The 25,308-nt window shown below is 37.7% G+C and overlaps 1 protein-coding gene across 3 annotated transcripts in view; it reads left to right on the top strand.

The window, feature by feature from the left end:
* The window catches only part of gsap (gamma-secretase activating protein), a 72,383-nt gene that overhangs the window by 44,523 nt on the left and 2,552 nt on the right, over positions 1 to 25,308 (top strand). For 2 of the 3 annotated variants that reach the window (XM_062066583.1, XM_062066581.1), the window contains exons 26-32: positions 5,321 to 5,391; positions 5,524 to 5,618; positions 5,749 to 5,868; positions 9,043 to 9,104; positions 15,720 to 15,818; positions 19,549 to 19,645; positions 21,137 to 22,247. In XM_062066583.1, the coding sequence (XP_061922567.1) occupies positions 5,321 to 5,391; positions 5,524 to 5,618; positions 5,749 to 5,868; positions 9,043 to 9,104; positions 15,720 to 15,818; positions 19,549 to 19,645; positions 21,137 to 21,237 (645 nt within the window). In that variant the 3' untranslated portion in view covers positions 21,238 to 22,247. Of the gene's footprint in view, positions 1 to 5,320; positions 5,392 to 5,523; positions 5,619 to 5,748; positions 5,869 to 9,042; positions 9,105 to 15,719; positions 15,819 to 19,548; positions 19,646 to 21,136; positions 22,248 to 25,308 lie in introns of those variants that run through there. The other variant, XM_062066582.1, reaches the window with a different exon arrangement.

The raw sequence follows: 25,308 nt of genomic DNA, 5'->3' as shown, positions 1-25,308 counted from the left end.
TAATAAAAAAACGATACCGATAATTTCCGATATTACATTTTAACGCATTGTATCAGGCCGATATTATCGGACATCCCTAAATATCACCCTTATTTGAGATATTTAATCTTACTTAGATTTCAGTTTTTGCAGTGTTCAAATAAAATACCCCTCATTTTTGTATTTTTTTCTTCTTGTTTTTAATTTAAGAATGTTTTTCAACATATTGAGCAAAAAGAAAACCAAGAAAAGTGTTATTAGTGAGAATATACTTATTTTAAGGTATTTTTGGGTTCCCTGAGGTTAGCTCGTTTGACTTGTTTTGGAAAGTTTTGACAAGCCAAATTTTCTTGTTCTATTGGCAGATAATTTTGCTTAGTTCAAATAAAATACCCCTCATTTTTCCTTTTTTTTTTCTTGTTTTTGAACACAGACTTTTTGCAGTGTAATTATGTAAATTTATAATGACATCATAAACCCTCAATCCCCCATCGAATAATATATCTCACTAAAAAATAAAGATTTTTTTATTTTTTTTAGAAAATGCAGAGGGCCTATAAAAACAAGTCGTTGGCCTAAAATGGACTTTTGACACCCCTGGAATACGGAACTGAAAGGGAAATAAAACGGCACCTCCCAAGTCAAGCCCGACTTCCACACCACAAAGAAAGAACATCATTCCACCCCACACTCGGGTGCTTATTGAGACTAATGTCTGCACTGACAAAGCAGGGGAAGTTGGAGAAATGGATCGCAGCTTTTAAAGAGGCAGGAAGTTGTGCTGTGATAGATAGCAGCTCCACTCCATGTTATTGTCAGTTATTTATTCCCTGGCCGCTGTTGCTATGGACGACACGGATGGATAGGATAGAGTCCTTTTCAGTGTGCAAAGAACAAGCCAGAAGTCACTAAATACATCGAGAGCGCTGCTAAGGGTTTAATTATGCCGTCAATCTTTCTTCCTATCAGAATGAGCAATAAATGGCGGCTTTTAGATGCTGAACAAATTATTTCAAAAACAAAACGCCCATAGTTTTGTATTTTGTACAAATCTTGGCTGAAAAAGAACATAATGAGACTTTATTTGGCTTGAGAAGCCACCAGAAGGGTCGTTGTTATTAGTGGACCAGAAGAGCGGGAACTTGAAGTGCCGAATACCCCAAAAATAACAATTTGAAGTCTCTGCTAACATTTGTGCAAAGCAATGACAACATTGAAACATTCCATTGAGTCACAGTAGCACTGCAGCCATCATTTTGACACCTCACGTAGAACTCGGAGTCGGATTGGAAAATACTTGGTGAAAACTACTGAAGAATACCACGATACATACTTATCAATTACAATCGATTATTTGACAAAACCCAAAACCAGTGAAGTTGGCACGTTGTGTAATTCGTAAATAAAAACAGAATACAATGATTTGTAAATCCTTTTCAACTTATATTCAATTGAATAGACTGCAAAGACAACATATTTCATGTTCCAACTGGTAAACGTTGTTATTTTTTGCAAATATTAGCTCTTTTGGAATTTGATGCCTGCAACATGTTTCAAAAAAAGCTGGCACGAGTGGCAAAAAAGACTGAGATAGATGGGGAATGAGGAACTGAGGAGACACATTTTTGAAGCTTCTCAGGTGGAATTCTTTCCCATTCTTGCTTGATGTACAGCTTAAGTTGTTCAACAGTCCGGGGGGCTCCGTTGTGGTATTTTAGGCTTCATAATGCGCCACGAAAGCACGGAACAGGAGATGAGGGCTGAGGGGCTGTCATGGCAACAACTCGACCGAAGGGCACAAGACCGGAATGGATGGAAGGCTTTTGTCGGCGGCCTATGTTCCTCAGGGAATACTAAGCCACACATTTTCAATGGAAGACAGGTCTGGACTACAGGCAAGCTAGTCTAGTACCCGCACTCTTTTACTATGAATTATTTCAGCATTATCTTGCTGAAATAAGCAGGGGTGTCCATGATAACGTTGCTTGGATGGCAACATATGTTGCTCCAAAACCTGTATGTACCTTTCAGCATGAATGGTGCCTTCACAGATGTGTAAGTTACCCATGTCTTGGGCACTAATACACCCCCATACCATCACACATGCTGCCTTTTACACTTTCACCCTAGAACAATCCGGAAGGTTCTTTTCCTCTTTGTTCCAGAGGACACGGCGTCCACAGTTTCTAAAAACAATTTGAAATGTGGACTCGTCAGACCACAGAACACTTTTCCACTTTGCATCAGTCCATCTTAGATGAGCTCGGGCCCAGCGAAGCCGACAGCGTTTCTGGGTGTTGTTGATAAACGGCTTTCGCTTTGCATAGTAGAGTTTTAACTTGCACTTACAGATGTAGCGATGAACTGTAGTTACTGACAGTGGGTTTCTGAAGTGTTCCTGAGCCCGTGTGGTGATAACCTTTACACACTGATGTCTGTTTTTGATGCAGTACTGCCTAAGGGATCGAAGGTCCGTAATATCATCGCTTACGTGCAGTGATTTCTCCAGATTCTCTTTACCTTTTGATATTATTACGCACCGTAGATGATGAAATCCCTAAATTCCTTGCAATAGCTGGTTGAGAAATGTTGTTCTTAAACTGTTCAACAATTTGCTCAGGCATTTGTTGACAAAGTGGTGACCCTCGCCCCATCCTTGTTTGTGAATGACTGAGCATTTCATGGAAGCTGCTTTTATACCCAATCATGGCACCCACCTGTTCCCAATTAGCCTGTTCACCTGTGCGATGTTCCAAATAAGTGTTTGATGAGCATTCCTCAACTTTCTCAGTCTTTTTTGCCACTTGTGCCAGCTTTTTTGAAACATGTTGCAGGCATCAAATTCCAAATGAGCTAATATTTGCAAAAAAATAAATATCTTGTCTTTGCAGTCTATTCAATTGAATATAAGTTGAAAAGAATTTGCAAATCATTTTATTCTGTTTTTATTCACAATTCACACAACATGACAACTTCACTGGTTTTGGGTTTTGTACTTATCAATTACAATTAGGGATGTCCGATAATATCGGCCTGCCGACATTATCGGCCGATATATGTGTTAAAATGTAATATCGGAAATTATCGGTATCGTTTTTTTTATTATCTGTATCGTTTTTTTTTGTTTTTGTTTTTTTTAAATTAAATTAACATAAAAAACACAAGATACACTTACAATTATTGCACCAACCCAAAAAACCTCCCTCCCCCCATTTCTTTCTGTTATCAATATTCTGGTTCCTACATTATATATCAATATATATCAATACAGTCTGCAAGGGATACAGTCCGTAAGCACACATGATTGTGCGTGCTGCTGCTCCACTAATAGTACTAACCTTTAACAGTTAATTTTACTCATTTTCATTCATTACTAGTTTCTATGTAACTGTTTTTATATTGTTTTACTTTCTTTTTTATTCAAGAAAATGTTTTTAATTTAGTTATCTTATTTCATAATTTTTTTAAAAAAGTACCTTATCTTCACCATACATAGTTGTCCAAATTAGGCATAATAATGTGTTAATTCCACGACTGCATATATCGGTTGATATCGGTATCGGTTGATATCGGTATCGGTAATTAAAGAGTTGGACAATATCGGAATATCGGATATCGGCAAAAAGCCATTATCGGACATCCCTAATTACAATAGATTATTTTAATATAATAAATGAAATTAAATATTTATATTATGTGCTGAAGCAGCCTGAAAATGCAAAAATAAAACCTTAAATTCAAAAAATATATTTCCAAAACCTTTTTGAAAAATATATATATAAATATCTTAAATATATATGTAAAATATGTGCATTACAATGTTTTTTTTTTTTTTTTTTTTGGTGAAATCAATGAAGGACATTGTTTGTCAAAAGCAATGAGGTGTCTTGCTGTTATATTCAGTTTTTCTTGCCAAGTGAGGCCCAGCGATGCTAAACGCCGACATACGTGTGGCAGGCGCGTATGGGCCATGGCGTGTCATCGGGTGCGGCTGGAAATGAAAACGGGAAGTGTGGAATCTAAAGGGGGAAGCGAGCGTGTGCGTCTGCAAAAAGACAGATGTAAAAAGCGTGTTGTTTTTTTTGCCTTCAAGATGGTCACAATTTGCGATTTAAGATGCCTCCCTTTGCCTCCGGCTGCAACGTTTGGACGGGACGTTTGATTAGAATCTAATTGAACACATTGTGTGTGTGTGTGTGTGTGTGTGTTCTTGTATTTCTACCCTTCTTGAGACATCAACAAGGAAAAGTAGCTTCCATATGAGGAGGTGTGAACAAGTGATGACATAAATCATGGTCCCAATACGGAAAACCATTGCATCTAATAGAGAATGTCTCATTTGCACCCCCTGGTGGTGACATCTATCAAAATTCGGGTGGTCCCAAAAAGGAGGGATTTTTCAAATTGACTGTGTGTCGCTTTTAAAATAACAAGTGTGTGTGAAAATTTGAAGTGTTCCCCCTCTGGCCAACATATGTAATTACAAGTGTGTATAAGGAATTGAATTGCGCCCCCTTTGGCCAAAATTTTAAAAATGAATATGTATATAGAGACATACTGTAATAACTTGAAGTAAATATTGAAGCCATTTGTACAAACAAAACATTTAAAAGCTTACATTTTTTATATTGGCATAGTGTGTATATATTATTATTGTTGTTAATACAAATCTTTATACATCTAGAAAGGGTGGTCATAAAGAGGTAGGCATTTTTCGGAGGTCTCAAGAAGGTAACAAATACAAGAATGTGTATATTCTTTTTACATTTGAACAGAAATATTTATTATTAGTTATTAGTATCAACGTTTCTGCCTTTTGTCTTTAAAATAGGCCTTTTGCTGGATTTTCCCAACATTTTCTGTTTTTTATTGGTACATTTTTTAACAAGCCACCGGCCACAAATGGCTTCTGACATCCCTGCTTTGAAATATAAATATAAAGAAATAAATAATATGAATCTAAAAAAATATATATATATATATATAAGTTTTTTTTGATTGGTACAATAAAGAGGAAACATAACATATCTTAAAGGGGGTAATTGTTGATACTAATTACAGTTGATGAAATGATGAGTGGGTTTATTATTGTGAGATTGTGCGTGTACTTACATATATGTATCTTGTAATAATATGTATATATATATATATATATGTATATAATTAACTAAAAGCTTACCTTTTTTATATTTGCATAGTATGTATATATTATTAATGTTGTAAATACAAATCTTTATATATCTAGAAAGGGTGGTCCTGAAGAGGTAGGCATTTTTCGGAGGTTTTAAGAAGGTAACAAATACAAGAATGTGTGTGTGTGTGTGTGTGTGTGTGTGTGTAGTTGGAGCTGATCAGACACATGCTGGAGACAGTCTGGCTGAAACACAGCCTGGGCCCGCGTGTTCTGTGCCTGTGAGTATCCAACTTTAATCAATGCACACCTCCCTTTCTTGCTCGACATGATGTATAACGTGTGCACTCACATGTGCACGTCCCAAGTTGCGTAACGCCCTCTCCCCTCCGCCGGGGTTCCCACTTTCTCAGCACGCAGCCGGCCGGTCCTGGCGAGTGGGCCGTGTTTCACTTCATGCTTCGGATCCTGCAAGCCACCAGGGGGCTCTGCGCGCCCCTCCCACCGGGTACGAGACACACACGTCAGCGGCCAATTAAAACACACAGCACGTGTTTGCATGGAACATTAGCATGCAGCAAGTATATATATATATATTTTTCATATAAAAAATTAGACTAAATCGATTTTTTCCTCAGGTTATCACACCCTGCTAGCGGCGTTTGCCGTGCGCTGCCTGCCTCGTCACACTTTCCTGCAGTATGTCGACCACGGATTTCTGCGGCTTACAGAAACCTTTGTGTCTCGACTCATGACAGGTGCATGCACACTGACATTTGTTGATACTAAATGTGTACCGAGTGGCATACGACACACACTTCCCAATACCAAAGGTGCAATGTTGTGTTTTTTATGTTGAGTAATATTAATATTTTAAGCTGTATAATGGCTTTTATTTTGTTATTCGGATAAAAGAATTGCCAATAAAAATGTGAACAGCGTTCGTTGGGCAACAACAATGTGTTAGCATGCTGCCTTTGGACGTGTATGGCAGCCATATTGGGAAGGTATAAAAAAAATAATTAGAAGAGGGGTTCTTAACCTTTTTGACCTCGGAGTCCAACGCAGAGGGGCCCAGGGCCCACTCAAATATTAACATGGAATTAGTCATCTTACTCATTATATAAATTGTATTCAATAATTATATCTAACGTCGTTTACGTTTTACCTTGAAAAAAAATGTTCACCCTCAAAATCATTTTTTATCTTGAAAATCAACTTTTACTTTGAAAATCAATTTTTAACTTGAGAAAAATTGTTCACCTTGAAAATCATTTTTAACCTTGAAAATCAACTTTCACTTGGAAAATTATTTTTTACCTTGAAAATTTTTTTTTAACTTGAAAATCATGTTTTACCTTGAAAATCAACTTTTACTTTGAAAAAAAATGTTTACCTTGAAAAAAATTTTTTACCTTGAAAATCAACTTTCACTTGGAAAATTATTTTTTACCTTGAAATTTTTTTTTTAACCTTGAAAATCATTTTTTACCTTGAAAATCAACTTTTACTTTGAAAATAATTTTTTACCTTCAAAATAATTTTTTACATTGAAAAAAATGTTTCACCCTCAAAATCATTTTTTACCTTGAAAAATCAACTTTTACTTTGAAAATATTTTTTTACCTTGAAAAAAAATGTTTACCTTGAAAAAAAATGTTCACCTTGAAAATAATTTTTTACCTTGAAAATCAACTTCTCCTTTTAAAATAATTTTTTACCTTGAAAATCAACTTCTCCTTTTAAAATAATTTTTTACATTGAAAACATTTTTTCACCCTCAAAATAATTTTTTTATCTTGAAAATCAACTTTTACTTTGAAAAAAAATGTTTACCTTGAAAACATTTTTTTTACCTTGAAAAACATTTTTCACCTTGAAAATCATTTTCTCGCAAAAACACATACACCACTCTCATAAGTTAACAGCTCCTCTGTTGTGCACATGTAGATACATATCATGTAGATACGTAACATGTAAATACGTAACATGTAGATACATAACATGTAGATACATAACATGTAGATGCGTAACATGTAGACACGTAACATGTAGATGCGTAACATGTAGATACGTAACATGTAGATACGTAACATGTAGATACGTAACATGTAGATACGTAACATGTAGACACGTAACATGTAGATACATAACATGTAGATACGTAACATGTAGATGCGTAACATGTAGATACGTAACATGTAGATGCGTAACATGTAGATACGTAACATGTAGATGCGTAACATGTAGATGCGTAACATGTAGATACATAACATGTAGATATGTAACATGTAGATATGTAACATGTAGATACATAACATGTAGATACGTAACATGTAGATACGTAACATGTAGATGCATAACATGTAGATACGTAACATGTAGATGCGTAACATGTAGATACGTAACATGCAGATGCATAACATGTAGATACATAACATGTAGACACATAACATGTAGATACATAACATGTAGATACATAACATGTAGATACATAACATGTAGACACGTAACATGTAGATGCATAACATGTAGATGCGTAACATGTAGATACGTAACATGTAGATACGTAACATGTAGATACGTAACATGTAGATACATAACATGTAGATACGCAACATGTAGATGCATAACATGTAGATGCATAACATGTAGATGCATAACATGTAGATACACAACATGTAGATAAATAACATGTAGATGCATAACATGTAGACACGTAACATGTAGATGCATAACATGTAGATGCATAACATGTAGATACACAACATGTAGATGCGTAACATGTAGATACAAAACATGTAGATACAAAACATGTAGACACGTAACATGTAGATGCACAACATGTAGACACGTAGCATGTAGATGCATAACATGTAGATACATAACATGTAGATGCATAACATGTAGATACATAACATGTAGATACATAACATGTAGATACGTAACATGTAGATACATAACATGTAGATGCGTAACATGTAGACACGTAACATGTAGATACATAAAATGTAGATATATAGCATGTAGATCCGTAACATGTAGATGCATAACATGTAGATACATAACATGTAGATACATAACATGTAGATACATAACATGTAGATGCATAACATGTAGATACATAACTTGTAGATGCGTAACATGTAGACGCGTAACATGTAGATACATAAAATGTAGATATACAACATGTAGATGCGTAACATGTAGATGCATAACATGTAGATACATAACATGTAGATACGAAGACGCGCACACAGCTGCTTGGATTGATGTCAAATATTAGCGGAGTTAAGACCGCCCATCTCACGTCAACTAGTGCGAGTAAAATGACCTAACTTGGTAACAAATTGCTACAATTTGTGTTTTATCTTTAACAAAAGTGTGTTTTACCTGCTACATGTCTTATCTGGCTACATTTATCCATAGTTTTGTTTTTAGTACATACCAATAATTGTATTTTTCTTAAAGCACAGACCAGGCGTGGCAACCATAAATCATGAAGCATTTAATATAATGTCAATAAAGCGCTTTTTATTATATTCTAATCTAATCCTGAATTATGGCAGACTGTATGTAATATGGAACATTGTAAATTGTTCTTTGAGTGCAACAAGAAAAACACAATGTGTTTAATGCCCTTTAATTTATATTTAAACCTTCTAAAACTGTTCTTTGAGTACAATACGAAACACGTTTGTTGTATTGTAAGATTTTCTGTTCAAATAAAGCCAAAATTGACACTTTTTTGTAGTTCCCTTTATTTGGAAAAGTATCGATACACATTTTGGTACCGGTACCAAAATATTGATATCGGGACAACCCTAGTGTAGACACAAACAATAGCACGGTATTAGGTCACAGTATTTACTAATATATGTATTAATATTTTGCTACTGCATTTGAACCTTTTTATCTCATTTTATTTGTAGATTTTGACAACAGTGACGCCAATGAGAAGCTGAAGTTCAGTGTATTGAAGAGACTTCCTGAGGTACACGATGTGTGTGTGTGTGTGTGTGTGTGTGTGTGTGTGTGTGTGTGTGTGTGTGTGTGTGTGTGTGTGTGTGTGTGTGTGTGTGTGTGTGTGTGTAGCCTGCATTGAGTATTAAAACAATGCAAAAGGAATTTTTTGGAGCATACTAAGTACAAAACCCAAAACCAGTGAAGTTGGCACGTTGTGTAACCAGCGAAGCCTGCAGCGTTTCTGGGTGTTGTTGATAAACGGCTTTGGCTTTGCATAGTAGAGATTTATCTTCCACTTACAGATGTAGCGACGAGCTGTAGTTACTGACAGTGGGTTTCTGAAGTGTTCCTGAGCCCATGTGGTGATATCCTTTACACACTGGTGTGGGTTTTTGATGCAGTACCACCTGAGGGATCGATTTCTCCAGATTCTCTGAATCATTTGATGATATTACGGACCGTAGATGGGGAAATCCCTAAATTCCTTGCAATAGCCGGTTGAGAAATGTTGTTCTTAAACAATTTGCTCACGCATTTGTTGACAAAGTGGTGATCCTCGCCCCGTCCTTGCTTGTGAATGACTGAGCATTTCATGGAAGCTGCTTTTATACCCAATCATGGCACCCACCTGTTCCCAACTAGCCTGTCCACCTGTGGGATGTTCCAAATAAGTGTTTGATGAGCTTTCCTCAACTTTCTCAGTCTTTTTTGCCACTCGTGCCAGCTTTTTTTAAACATGTTGCAGGCATCAAATTCCAAAAGAGCTAATATTTGCAAAAAATAACAAAGTTTACCAGTGTGAACGTTAAATATCTTGTCTTTGCAGTCTATTCAGTTGAAAATAAGTTGAAAAGGATTTGCAAATCATTGTATTCTGTTTTTATTTACCATTTACACAACGTGACAACTTCACTGCTTTTAGGGTTTTGTACTTGTTTATTCAACTAGTGTGTGTTGGGAAGTTAGGCAGGGGTGTTTTTTTTTGACCAAGTCTTGGGAGAGGTCAACCACTGTGTGTCTGTTGTGTAACTTCCCCGTGTCAAGTGTTCGGGTACAGTATCTGTAAGCATGTGTGAGATGAGGAATGTTAAGTGTTAAGTCTTGCCTGTTTCCTGCCAGTTTGTTTTCCACACAGTCATACCTATCTCTCTTTATTACTCCTGCACGATGCAAAGAATCCTCGCCGAGGGTTTATCGTCCATTTCTGATTTATTCTACACATCATTCCGGAAGGCTGTAATTTGCAGCCAGGTCACAAAGAGATACTGGGGCTGTAAATAATTCAAAAGCAAAGTTTCACAAATCAGGCTTAAAATATTAATCTTGGGGGGGGGGACAGACAATAATTAAACATTGATTAATGGTGGCTCTTACAGTCTGGCTGTGTTTAATGGATGCAAAAAGCAGCTCTGTATAAACATGACTGATGATGTGCAGTGTGCTTTGCTATTAGTAAGGTGTATACTTCACAACAAAGATATCTATGGATGCTTGAAATAGAAAAGGAAAGATGCCTATGCGCTCCTGGGAGTGAGTCTAGAAAATGTAATTTGTGTGTGTGTGTGTGCGTGTGTGTGTGTGTGCGTGTGTGTGTGTGTGTGTGTGTGTGTGTGTGTGTGTGTGTGTGTGCGTGTGTTCTGGCAAAGCTTACTTAAAGGCCTACTGAAAGCCACTACTAGCGACCATGCAGTCTGATAGTTTATATATCAATGATGAAATCTTAACATTGCAACACATGCCAATACGGCCGGGTTAACTTATAAAGTGACATTTTACATTTCCCGCGAAACTTCCGGTTGAAAACGTCTATGTATGATGACGTTTGCGCGTGACGTCAATGGTTAAAGGAAGTATTGGGACACATTGTATCCAATACAAACAAATCTGTTTTCATCGCAAAATTCCACAGTATTCTGGACATCTGTGTTGGTGAATCTTTTGCAATTTGTTTAATGAACAATGAAGACTGCAAAGAAGAAAGCTGTAGGTGGGATCGGTGTATTAGCGGCTGGCTGCAGCAACACAACCAGGAGGACTTTGAGTCGGATAGCAGACGCGCTATCCGACGCTAGCCGCCGACCGCATCGATGATCGGGTGAAGTCCTTCGTCGCGCCGTCGATTGCTGGAACGCAGGTGAGCACGGGTGTTGATGAGCAGATGAGGGCTGGCGTAGGTGGAGCGGTAATGTTTTTATCATAGCTCTGACGAGGTCCCGTAGCTAAGTTAGCTTCAATGGCGTCATTAGCAACAGCATTGTTAGGCTTCGACAGGCGGCACAGCATTAACCGTGTAGTTACAGGTCCAGTGTTTGGTTCGGTGTCTCCTGATAGTAGTATTGTTGATCTTCTGTCTATCCTTCCAGTCAGGGGCTTATTTCTTTTGTTTCTATCTGCATTCAAGCACGATGCTATCATGTTAGCTCCGTAGCTAAAGTGCTTCACCGATGTATTGTCGTGGAGATAAAAGTCACTGTGAATGTCCATTTCGCATTCTCCACTCTCATTTTCAAGAGGATATAGTATCCCAGGTGGTTTAAAATACAAATCCGTGATCCACAATAGAAAAAGGAGAGTGTGGAATCCAATGAGCCAGCTTGTACCTAAGTTACGGTCAGAGCGAAAAAAGATACGTCCTGCACTGCACTCTAGTCCTTCTCTCTCACGTTCCTCATCCACGAATCTTTCATCCTGGCTCAAATTAATGGGGTCATCGTCGCTTTCTCGGTCCGAATCGCTCTCGCTGCTGGTGTAAACAATGGGGAAATGTGAGAAGCCTTTCAACCTGTGACGTCACGCTACTTCCGGTACAGGCAAGGCTTTTTTTATCAGCGACCAAAAGTTGCGAACTTTATCGTAGATGTTTTCTACTAAATCCTTTCAGCGAAAATATTGCAATATCGTGAAATGATCAAGTATGACACATAAAATGGATCTGCTATCCCCGTTTAAATAAAAAAAAAAACATTTCAGTAGGCCTTTAATGGGGACATCGCTCTGTTTACACAGTCACCTTTAGGGGACCTCTGGCGGTATGGGGACAAAAAAACAGGTCCCCTAAAGCAGTGGTCCCCAACTTTTTTGTAGCTGCGGACCGGTCAACGCTTGAAAATATGTCCCACGGACCGGGGTGGGGGGTATTTTTTTATTTTTATTTTTATTTTTTATTTATTTTATTTTATTTTTCCCCCCATAAAGAAATACAAAGTGTGAAGTGAAGTGAAGTGAGTTATATTTATATAGCGCTTTTCTCTAGTGACTCAAAGCGCTTTACATAGTGAAACCCAATATCTAAGTTACATTTAAAAATCATGTGTGCTTACGGACTGTATCCCTGCAGACTATATTGATCTATATTGATATATAATGTACATATTGTGTTTTTTATGTTGATTTAATAAATAAATAAATAAAATTAAAAAACATTTTTATTTTTTTAAATTTCTTGTGCAGCCCGGTCCGGTCCGGTGGTTGTGTACCACTACCCTAAAGGGAAACCTTTTAAATGATAGTCAGATCCATTCTGAAGCTGCCTAAGTGATTTTTAAGCTTTGGCCCAAATAGTAGATTAAGAGATAATCAGCAAGACTGGTTAAGTAGAACAGTTTTTTATGTTCTTTATGTTCAATGTTGTTAAAAATAAAAAGTAGGGATGTCCAATAATGGCTTTTTGCCGATATCCGATATTTCAATATTGACCAAACCCTTAATTACCGATACCAATATATACAGTCGTGGAATTAACACATTATTATGCCTAATTTGGACAACCAGGTATGGTGAAGATAAAGTCCTTTTTTAAAAAATAAATAAAAATAAAATAAGATAAATAACTTAAAAACATTTTCTTGAATAAAAAAGAAAGTAAAACAATATAAAACAGTTACATAGAAACTAGTAATGAATGAAAATGAGTAAAATTAACCTTTAAAGGCCTACTGAAAGCCACTACTAGCGACCACGCAGTCTGATAGTTTATATATCAATGATGAAATCTTAACATTATAACACATGCCAATACGGCCGGGTTAACTTATAAAGTGACATTTTAAATTTGCCGCTAAACTTCCGGTTCGAAACGCCTCTGAGGATGACGTATGCGTGTGACGTAGCCCGGCGAACACGGGTATGCCTTCCACATTGAAGCCAATACGAAAAAGCTCTGTTTTCATTTCATAATTCCACAGTATTCTGGACATCTGTGTTCGTGAATCTGTTGCAATCATGTTCATTGCATTATGAAGAAGGAAGCTGAGCAAGCAAAGAAGAAAGTTGTCGGTGCGAAATGGACGTATTTTTCGAACGTGGTCAGCAACAACAGTACACAGCCGGCGCTTCTTTGTTTACATTCCCGAAAGATGCAGTCAAGATGGAAGAACTCGGATAACAGAGACTCTAACCAGGAGGACTTTTGACTTCGATACACAGACGCCTGTAGAGAACTGGGACAACACAGACTCTTACCAGGATTACTTTGATTTGGATGACAAAGACGCAGACGTGCTACTGTGAGTATGCAGCTTTGGCTTTTTTTTGCGTATGTACGTAACTTTTAAAAAATATATAAGCTTTATGAACCTTGGGTTAGGTGAACGGTCTTTTGGGCTGAGTGATTGTGTGTGTTGATCAGGTGTTTGAATTGTATTGGCGTGTTCTATGGAGCTAGGAGCTAGCAGAGGAGCTAGGAGCTAGCATAACACGTACCGTACCGTACGTGCGCGTCACGTACGTAACTTTTTAAAAATATATAAGCTTTATGAACCTTGGGTTAGGTGAACGGTCTTTTGGGCTGAGTGATTGTGTGTGTTGATCAGGTGTTTGAATTGTATTGGCGTGTTCTATGGAGCTAGGAGCTAGCAGAGGAGCTAGGAGCTAGCATAACAAACACGCAGGTGTTTTTATGCAGGATTAATTTGTGGCATATTAAATATAAGCCTGGTTGTGTTGTGGCTAATAGAGTATATATATGTCTTGTGTTTATTTACTGTTGTAGTCATTCCCAGCTGAATATCAGGTCACCCCCGGCTCTCACAGCATCTTCCCTATCTGAATAGCTTCAACTCCCCACTAGTCCTTCACTTGCACTTTACTCATCCACAAATCTTTCATCCTCGCTCAAATTAATGGGGAAATTGTCGCTTTCTCGGTCCGAATCTCTCTCACTTCATGCGGCCATCATTGTAAACAATAGGGAACTTTGCGTATATGTTCAACTGACTACGTCACGCTACTTCCGGTAGGGGCAAGCCTTTTTTTTATCAGATACCAAAAGTTGCAATCTTTATCGTCGTTGTTCTATACTAAATCCTTTCAGCAAAAATATGGCAATATCGCGAAATGATCAAGTATGACACATAGAATAGATCTGCTATCCCCGTTGAAATAAAAAAAATTCATTTCAGTAGGCCTTTAAAGGTTAGTAATAATACTAACTGGTCCACTAATAATAGTGGAGCAGCAGCACGCACAATCATGTGTGCTTACGGACTGTATCCCTTGCAGACTGTATTGATATATATTGATATATAATGTAGGAAGCAGAATATTAATAACAGAAAGAAACAACCCTTTTGTGTGAATGAGTGTAAATGGGGGAGGGAGGTTTTTTGGGTTGATGCACTAATTGTAAGTGTATCTTGTGTTTTTTATGTTGATTTAATTAAAAAAAAACAAAAACAAAAAAAAAAAAAAAAAAAAAAAACGATACCGATAATTAAAAAAACGATACCGATAATTTCCGATATTACATCCTAAAGCATTTATCGCCCGATAATATCGGCCTGCCGATATTATCGGACATCTCTAATAAAAAGTAAAAATAAAAGTTTAAATGAGTTTGTATTTTATTTCTGTGGTTTAAGGTAAGATACGATAATCCTTTATTGATCCCACAACAGGGAAATTTGGGTTACTTTGTTTACGTGTTTCAAAATATTGGTAAAAGAGAAAATGTATTTTCTTGAAAAGGGAAACATTTGTTATTCTGGCATTAATAGTTCTGTGATTCTGTATGGTATCCATCCTTAGTTCAAACTAATATATTTTTCCAAAAACAAAATCTGGTTTAGTGTTCCTTAGGATGACATTTTCATACAGCATGATTATAGAACATTATTACTTTTAAAGTATGATTCACATTCAGAATGTTCCATCCTTCTATATATCCTAGTTGGAGTTGCAGACAACTTCATTACTGCTAAATAGCAGTTTTCAGTCATGTCACAGAAGATGCAGGGTTTTTTTTTTTCTTTTTTAATTGGTGAAACTTCCTATAAGAGGACAGCTGTAGTGCTGTATTCTGACCATCATGTCATATTTCATTTGAACTTTTTTTAATTTAAAAAAATTTTTTTTTTAATGGTCTTCAGTAGTCACGTACAAATTTGTGTGAATTATGCAAAATTATTTAAATTTGGTCCCCATGAACCATATTAACTCTTTTTTTCCCCAGTAAGAATGATCAGCACATTACTTCATCAATCCAGAGATTTAAAGACGTGTACGAGCTAACTGGGCAGTGGACATTTTACACCATTTTTTGTATGCCTCCACCACCTGTAGAAAGGGTGGTCCCCACAAGTGATGATCAAAAACTTGGTCCCCATTCCAAATCATAACCAGTATGTGTGTGTGTGTGTGTGTGTAGGCCAACAGATTCTACCATATGTGGGATCATCCTGTCAGTTCGGCTTCCATCTGCAGAGATTATGTCAGGAATGTGTTGGGGAGACGCGACAGAAACAAGGTAACACAATGACCGCACGGAAAATCCATCACAGGAAAGAATGTGTGTGAAAGCTGACTTCATCACAGTTGACAATGCACACCAAATCGGATTGTTTTGCTCCCAAGTGACACAGATCTGATTTATTTTTGCCTGTCTAAACGCTCCAAATCTCAGCTCTTGGCATCAGATTCAGGCCACACAGAAGATAATGTACCTCCAAAAAAGTGGGATTGTTTTATGACGGAAGTGAACCCCCCAGGAAGTTAAGTTAAGTCAAAGTTAAGTTCAAGTACCAATGATTGCCACACACACACTAGTTGTGGTGAAATTTGTCCTCTGCATTTGACCCATCCCCTTGTTCACCCCCTGGGAGGTGAGGGGAGCAGTGAGCAGCAGCGGTGGCCGCGCCCGGGAATCATTTTTGGTGATTCAACCCCCAATTCCAACCTTTGATGCTGAGTGCCAAGCAGGGAGGTAATGGCTCCCATTTTTATATAGTCTTTGGTATGACTCGGCCGGGGTTTGAACTCACAACCTACCGATCTCAGGGCAGACACTCTAACCACTAGGCCACTGAGTAGGTCTGATTGAATGCTAAAAACGTTATGACAGACCGCCTTAAAAAACTGAATGGAATATTGAGTTTTTTTACTGAATGAGGCACCCAGAATGTACATGAAAATAAAGATTGTGGCATTTACTGTCATGTCTGTGATCATGTTTTGTTTAGTTATGTTTTGCTTGTTTTTTTGGACACTTTTTAGTTCCTGTTTTCACTCCCTTGCTTTGTCACCACGGCAACCATTAGTTTCACCTGGTTCACATCCTCATGTCACGCACCTGTCTCACGTTTTCACATTCTGAGTCACGCACCTGTTTTCACTAATCATGTCACCAGTATTTAAGCTTGTTGTTTGGCCTGGTGACATTACCCTATCTTACCCCTGACGTTCTGGATTTGCTCTGTGCTGACTTATTTCATGCTTGTATTCCATGCCATAGTTTTCATGCTTTTCACGTCACAGTAAGTGTAGTTTTTTCTTGTCCATACTTTCTGTCTAAGTGTGTTTTGTTTCTTAGCCAAGTTTATCCCCGCCTTTGTGCGCGCCTTTTGTTTGCACCTTTTTTTGTAGTTTAGAGTTAAAAATAAATCATGTACTCATCTTCACGCCTTGCCCGCGCCAACTTTCCTTTGCATTCCGGGAAAACACAACACCCCAAAGTCCCCTTGTTGACATTTACAATATTAAAGGCCTACTGAAATGAATTTTTTTTATTTAAACTGGGATAGCAGATCCATTCTATGTGTCATACTTGATCATTTCGCGATATTGCCATATTTTTGCTGAAAGGATTTAGTAGAGAACATCGACGATAAAGTTCTCAACTTTTGGTCGCTGATAAAAAAAGCCTTGCCTGTACCGGAAGTAGCGTGACGTCGCAGGTTGAAGGGCTCCTCACATTTCCCCATTGTTTACACCAGCAGCGAGAGCGATTCGGACCGAGAAAGCGACGATTACCCCATTAATTTGAGCCAGGATGAAAGATTCGTGGATGAGGTACGTGAGAGTGAAGGACTAGAGTGCAGTGCAGGACGTATCTTTTTTCGCTCTGACCGTAACTTAGGTACGAGGGCTCATTGGATTCCACACTTTCTCCTTTTTCTATTGTGGATCACGGATTTGTATTTTAAACCACCTGGGATACTATATCCTCTTGAAAATGAGAGTCGAGAACGCGAAATGGACATTCACAGTGACTTTTATCTCCACGACAATACATCGGTGAAGCTCTTTAGCTACGGGGCTAACGTGATAGCATCGTCTAGTACAGGGGTCGGCAACCCAAAATGTTGAAAGAGCCATATTGGACCAAAAATACAAAAACAAATCTGTCTGGAGCCGCAAAAAATTAAAAGCCATATTACATACAGATAGTGTGTCATGAGATATACATTGAATTAAGAGGACTGAAAAGAAACTAAATGAGCTCAAATATACCTACTAATGAGGCATAATGATGCAATATGTACATATAGCTAGCCTAAATAGCATGTTAGCATCGGTTAGCTTGCAGTCATGCAGTGACCAAATATGTCTGATTAGCACTCCACACAAGTCAATAACATCAACAAAACTCACCTTTCATGCAGAACATTAAAAGTTTGGTGGACAAATTGAGACAGAAAAAGAAGTGGCATAAAACATGTCCTAGAAAGTCGGAGAAAGTTATACATGTAAACAAATTACAGTGAGTTCAAGGACCGCCAAAATTAGTAGGACAAAATGGCGCTCGCCAAATACTCGAATCAGTGAAGCATGTTTAATATAAACAGAGTGCTTTATAACAATTAGGGAGGTTTGTGTCATGTTTGTCCTCCTACGGAAACCATATTAAAACAAAAAATATATTTTTTTCCCCTCATCTTTTTCCATTTTTCATACATTTTTGAAAAAGCTCCAGAGAGCCACTAGGGCGGCGCTAAAGAGCCGTGCGGCTCTAGAGCCGCGTGTTGCCGACCCCTGGTCTAGTATGAGCCTAGTCTATAAAATCCGCTACACCTCCCTGATACCGAAGTACATGTCAAACTACTTCCTTAACGTAAATGACCGCCATAACCACAACACCAGGGGGAGCTCCACTAACCACGTTAAACCCAGATTCCGAACTAACAAAGGTCTTAACTCATTCTCTTTCTATGCCACATCAATGTGGAATGCGCTCCCAACAGGTATAAAAGAAACAGGCAGCTACAACCCTAAACTAACACCCTCCCCGGATTGCTAATAATCAAATGTAAACAATCAAATGCAGATACTTTTTCTTATGCCTTCTGATCTCTCTCTCTCTCTCTCTCTCTCTCTCTCTCTATGTCCACTACTTGCTGTCCATATCCTCCCCCCCCCTCCACACCCCTGATTGTAAATAATGTAAATAATTCAATGTGATTATCTTGTGTGATGACTGTATTATGATGATAGTATATATGATAGCATATATCTGTATCATGAATCAATTTAAGTGGACCCCGACTTAAACAAGTTGAAAAACTTATTCGGGTGTTACCATTTAGTGGTCAATTGTACGGAATATGTACTTCACTGTGCAACCTACTAATAAAAGTCTCAATCAATCAATCAATCAAAGGGTAAAAAAAAACCCCACCTACAATCTGATACATCTGATATATCACTAAGCTTTAGAACTCAAAATCTCCTTCTGCGTCTGTCCCTGACACCCACATTTCAGGTTCTGGAAACACTCTGTGGAAACGCTCCCCACCCACACTGCTTGGTGCCTCATCTGAGCTACTGTGACTTAGGTTACCATAGTAACTAATTAGATGACCATAGTAACTAATTAGATGACCATAGTAACTAGTATATCATGCAAAAGTGCAGATTCCAACCATTGAAATACTTTGTATAGTTCATATGAAAACTATCACTGCACATCATGATGGCAGCTACACTTTCCATCTTAAAGAGTACAGGATGATCTTATCTTGTCAGCTTGTGGAAAAAAAATCAAATAGTTGGTTCTGATAAAAAGTCATTCTGTAAAATGGTGCATGGTACATCCAACAGTATCGCACAGTAGCACAATAATTAGCTCATGTACGGAGTGAGACACCATCTTGGCCTTGTTTCCCACCCTTCTTGTTTTGTTTTTGCCGGTAGCATCTTGTGTGTCGACACTAAGTTCATCTCCACCCTCTCAAAAAATGTCTGTTGTGATTCTACCTCAGGGATTTGCGTTCACCGGCAGAGACAAAGCCGGCTTCAGACCAGAGTTTCTCCCTCTCACACACCTGGCCAAAGTCCTGTCAGATGTAGAAGAACAAGGTAATATACTGTATAACTACAAATGTGTGTGTGTGTGTGTGTTCTTGTATTTCTACCCTTCTTGAGACATCAACAAGGAAAAGTAGCTTCCATATGAGGAGGTGTGAACAAGTGATGACATAAATCATGGTCCCAATAACATTGCATCTAATAGAGAATGTCTCATTTGCACCCCCTGGTGGTGAAATCTATCAAAATGAGGGTGGTCCCAAAAAGGAGGGATTTTTCAAATTGACTGAGTCAGTTTTAAAAGTGCTCCCCCTCTGGTCAACATATGAAATAACAAGTGTGTGTAAAAATTTGACGTGCTCCCCCTCTGGTCAACATATGTAATAACAAGTGTGTGTAAAAATTTTAAGTGTGCCCCCTCTGGTCAACATATGTAATAACAAGTATGTGTAAAAATTTGAAGTGTGCCCCCTCTGGTCAACATATGAAATACCAAGTGTGTATAAAAATTTTACGTGCTCCCCATCTGGTCAACATATGAAATAGCAAGTGTGTGTAAAAATTTGACGTACTCCCCCTCTGGTCAACATATGAAATAACAAGTGTGTGTAAACATTTGAAGTGCTCCCCCTCTGATCAACATAGGAAATAACAAGTGTGTGTAAAAATTCGAAGTGCACCCCCTCTGGTCAACATATGAAATAACAAATGTGTGTGTAAAAATCTGAAGTGCTCCCCCTCTGGTTAACATATGAAATAACAAGTGTGTGTAAACATTTGAAGTGCTCACCTTCTGATCAACATAGGAAATAACAAGTGTGTGTAAAAATATGAAGTGTTCCCAATCTGGTCAACATATGAAATAGCAAGTGTGTGTAAAAATTTGAAGTGCTCCCCAATCTGGTCAACATGAAATAACAAGTGTGTGTAAAAATTCGAAGTGCACCCCCTCTGGTCAACATATGAAATAAAAAATGTGTGTGTAAAAATTTGAAGTGCTCCCCCTCTGGTTAACATATGAAATAACATGTGTGTGAAGTGCTCACCCTCTGATCAACATAGGAAATAACAAGTGTGTGTAAAAATTTGAAGTGCACACCCTCTGGTCAACATATGAAATAACAAGTGTGTGTGTAAAAATATGAAGTGTTCCCCCTCTGATCAACATAGGAAATAACGAGTGTGTGTAAAAATTTGAAGTGCACACCCTCTGGTCAACATATGAAATAACAAGTGTGTGTAGAAATTTTAAGTGCCCCCTTTGTCCCAAAATAATAATAGTAATAAAATTTATATAGAGACAAAACTGTAATAACTTGAAGTAAATAATGCAGATTGAAACCAATTACAAACAAAACAAAAACAACTTTTAATATTTTTATATATATATATTTTTTTCCCGGAGGTCTCAAGAAGGTATCAAATACAAGAACGTGTGTGTGTGTGTGTGTGTGTGTGTGTGTGTGTGTGTGTGTGTGTTTCTCACATGGCAACCTCGCTCCACATACTCTCCCCTTCTCTTCCTCTCTCCCCGTGCACCAGCTCTGAACCCCTTCGACGAACAAGAGAACGTGGACGCCACATTTGTGGGGGAGACGGCTCTGAAGCAGACACTAATTCTGCTGGGGTTTGAGGGAAAATGACAAGGATGTGACAGACGGAGACTGTTGGAAGACAAGGGAAGGCTTAAGAGACTTTTTGGGGGAAAAAAAGGGAAAAACTTTTTTAGACTTTAATTTAAACCAGGGAAGCGAAAACAGTTTTCTATGCAGTTATACAAAACCTAAACTGCCACACGCTCTTAGGTTTCACAGCTGACCTGGGTGTTCCTCCGGTGGAACTGGAAAAAAATGGGTGGAGACCGGGAAGTCTGGGCTTCACTACTGATAAGTGGAAGAAAATTGATGGTTGGATAGTTATTGTTTTTATCAGGAGTTCCTAACCTTTTTGGACCAACTTTTCCAGGACCCACTCAAATGTTAACACTGAATTAGTAATCTTGATTTTAATGGTATTGAATAAGTATATCTAACCTACTTACAGTTTACAACCTTGTCAAATGATATGAAACCATGTGTTAATCACAAAGATGATTATTTATTTACCACACAAAGCCAATTAGAAACAAAAGTACTCGCCAAGTATACTGCATAAGAAGGTACTCATAAACTGATGAAAAATACATTTACATGTGTGCTCAAATAAAATAACAAATATTAAATGCATAATGAATATCTTAAAGTGCCAGTGGAATGGAAAACAAGTTGACTTTATATGTTTATTTATGTTTCATTGAATCCATTAAACCAGGGTTAGTATTTGTATTTACAATCCGCAAAGTACCGTATTTTTCGGATTATAAGTCGCAGTTTTTTTCCCAGTTTGGCCGGGGGTGCGACTTATACTCAGGAGCGACTTATGTGTGAAATTATTAACACATTAGCGTAAAATATCAAATAATACTATTTAGCTCATTCACGTAAGAGACTAGTCCAGAGGTCGGCAACCCAAAATGTTGAAAGAGCCATATTGGAGCAAAAATACAAAAACAAATCTGTCTGGAGCCGCAACAAATTAAAAGCCATATTACATACAGATAGTGTGTCATGAGATATACATTGAATTGAGATGACTTAAAGAAAACTAAATGAGCTCAAATATAGCTACAAATGAGGCATAATGATGCAATATGTACATATAGCTAGCCTAAATAGCATGTTAGCATCGATTAGCTTGCAGTCATGCAGTGACCAAATATGTCTGATTAGCACTCCACACAAGTCAATAACATCAACAAAACTCACCTTTGTGCCTTCACGCACAACGTTAAAAGTTTGGTGGACAAAATGAGACGGAAAAAGAAGTGGCATAAAACACGTCCTAGAAAGTCGGAGAAAGTTATACATGTAAACAAACTGCGGTGAGTTCAAGGACCGCCAAAATTAGTAGGACAAAACGGCGCTCGCCAAATACTTGAATCAGTGAAGCATGTTTAATATAAACAGTGTGATTTATAACAATTAGTGTCATGTTTGTCCTCCTACAGAAACCATATTAAAAAATATTTTTCCATTTTTCATACATTTTTTAAAAAGCTCCAGAGAGCCACTAGGGCGGCGCTAAAGAGCCGCATGCGGCTCTAGAGCCGCGGGTTGCCGACCCCTGGACTAGACGTATAAGATTTCATGGGATTTAGCGATTAGGAGTGACAGATTGTTTGGTAAACGTATAGCATGTTCTATATGTTATAGTTATTTGAATGACTCTTACCATAATATGTTACGTTAACATACCAGTTGGTTATTTATGCCTCATATAACGTACACTTATTCAGCCTGTTGTTCACTATTCTTTAGACATTTTAAATTGCCTTTCAAATGTCTATTCTTGGTGTTGGCTTTTATCTAATAAATTTCCCCAAAAAATGCGACTTATACTCCAGTGCGATTTATATGTTTTTTTCCTTCTTTATTATGCATTTTCGGCCGGTGCGACTTATACTCCGGAGCGACTTATACTTCGAAAAATACGGTATGTGAAAATACCGTCTAAAACAGGGGTCACCAACGCGGTGCCCGCGGGCACCAGGTAGCCCGTAAGGACCAGGGGCCGTACTTATCAAGCTTCTTAGAGTGCCATTTTACACTTAAGTCCTGAGAATTTGCGAAATTTAGTCCTTCTCTCAAACTTAAGAATAAAAGCTTTTTATCAACGTTCTTAAGTCTAAGAATCACTCCTACTCTCCACGATATTCAAGAGACCTTCAGAGGTGTCTTAAGTGGTTAGGAGTTGCCAGCAGGGGATGGCACTGAGGCGAGAGAGACGTGCGCGAACGTTCAGGGAACGGAACAATGTTGTTGTTTTTTTGATGACGAGCAGCTGATCAAACGGTATCGTTTAGACAGAGCGGATATTATTTTTGTCACAGATTTAATACTTTTCGATTCCTTGTTGATTTCTGCATGTGTCTGCAGTGGGCTAGTATATATAGAGCCACCCACACCAGTTTCAAATTAGTTGCCTAATTAATGAATTGTAAAGAAAATGTTATGACAGTAGCGTATGTGTGTGGCCGTGAGGTGAGTGACGTCAGTGAGTGTGTGGGCGAGAGAAGAGAGGGAGCGGTAGCGTGAGTGCCGGCGGGGACTAGTTTGTTTTGTATTATTTTGTAGTTTATTGTCAAAATATACACTCCCATTGTCCACTTAAATATTTCCAAGATATTTCTTTATTCTTAGACAACGGATTCCCTTCCGAGATTGGTCATTTCTATGGACACAGAAATGACGTCACCTAAAATTGCGTTTACGGCACATAGTAATGTCGTAATTCAGCTCTGAGTGTGACACTTAAGATTCAGTCCTACACTTCGCTGAAAGTGTGAGTAAGACGCTTGATAACTAACTTTTAAGTGCAGCTTTCAGCCAAGAATTTATTTACTCTTAAGTCAACTCTTAGCAGACTTCTTAGGAGTAATTCTAAGAAGCTTGATAAGTACGGCCCCAGATGAGTAGCCCGCTGGCCTGTTCTAAAAATAGCTCAAATAGCAGCACTTACCAGTGAGCTGCATCTATTTTTTAAATTTTATTTATTTACTAGCAAGCTGGTCTCGCTTTGCTCGACATTTTTAATTCTAATAGAGACAAAACTCAAATAGAATTTGAAAATCCAAGAAAATATTTGAAAGACTTGGTCTTCACTAACTGACAAAGAAACAGATAACAGATTTGGTGTCCAGTTCAAAGTGTGACATGATTTATTTAAAAATTTGAGAGTTGAATTTTGTATTTTACATGAGTTATTATTTGTACAAACATGGTGCAAAGTAATTCATGATTTGTTAAAAAATGTTAGTGGCTAGCTAGTTAAAATGGGATATTGTGATTTCACAAGACTGTCTTAGAAGTGATCATTTGAAAATGTTCAATTTGAAAAATGTGCACTTAGAGAAAATATAAAAATAAAGTGTTGCATATTGATATTTATCTGTTTCTATATATATTTATTGTGAGAAATAATTCAGATGATCAGTGTTTCCACAAAGATAAATATCATTAATTATTAATAATAACATAGAGTTAAAGGTAAATTGAGCAAATTGGCTATTTCTGGCAATTTATTTAAGTGTGTATCAAACTGGTAGCCCTTCGCATTATTCACTACCCAAGAAGTAGCTCTTGCTTTCAAAAAGGTTGGTGACCCCTGCTCTAAAACATAACAAAAATGCCATAAATTGAGTTGAATATTCCGCTCCGAATATCTTCGGCAATTTCCGTAGAGTTTTACGTCACTGTAATAACGCCTCTTCACTCTGACCATATTATTAGAGCAGTCATACTGGAAATAAGCAAACATTAGACAGAGATGTGCTGTTTATCATTCACAATCCTTATGTAAGACATGAACACATATACTTGGCTTTTTTATGCCTTTCGAAATCGTAAATAAATAGCTAACAATTGAGTCAACGGATGAAGGGTGCCTCTATTGCACTCATTATACCCTCTAAAATCATCCAGAAACAGCCAACAATACTCCATTTACAAGTCATGACCTGAAAATTAACCAAAGATGAGTGATGATGTTATTATAAGCGCTAACGCAGGCGGACTCTTTTAGCGGTGCATTGATAGCATTGATAGCATTGAGCTAATGCTGGCTTACACTGTTATTGTTGACACACCGAGTCATATAAAACTTGCTAAAAGTAAATT

Source organism: Entelurus aequoreus, linkage group LG12 (genome assembly GCF_033978785.1).
Source record: "Entelurus aequoreus isolate RoL-2023_Sb linkage group LG12, RoL_Eaeq_v1.1, whole genome shotgun sequence".
Taxonomy (NCBI): Eukaryota; Metazoa; Chordata; class Actinopteri; order Syngnathiformes; family Syngnathidae; genus Entelurus; species Entelurus aequoreus.
This window is presented reverse-complemented; position numbering and strand designations above follow the sequence as displayed.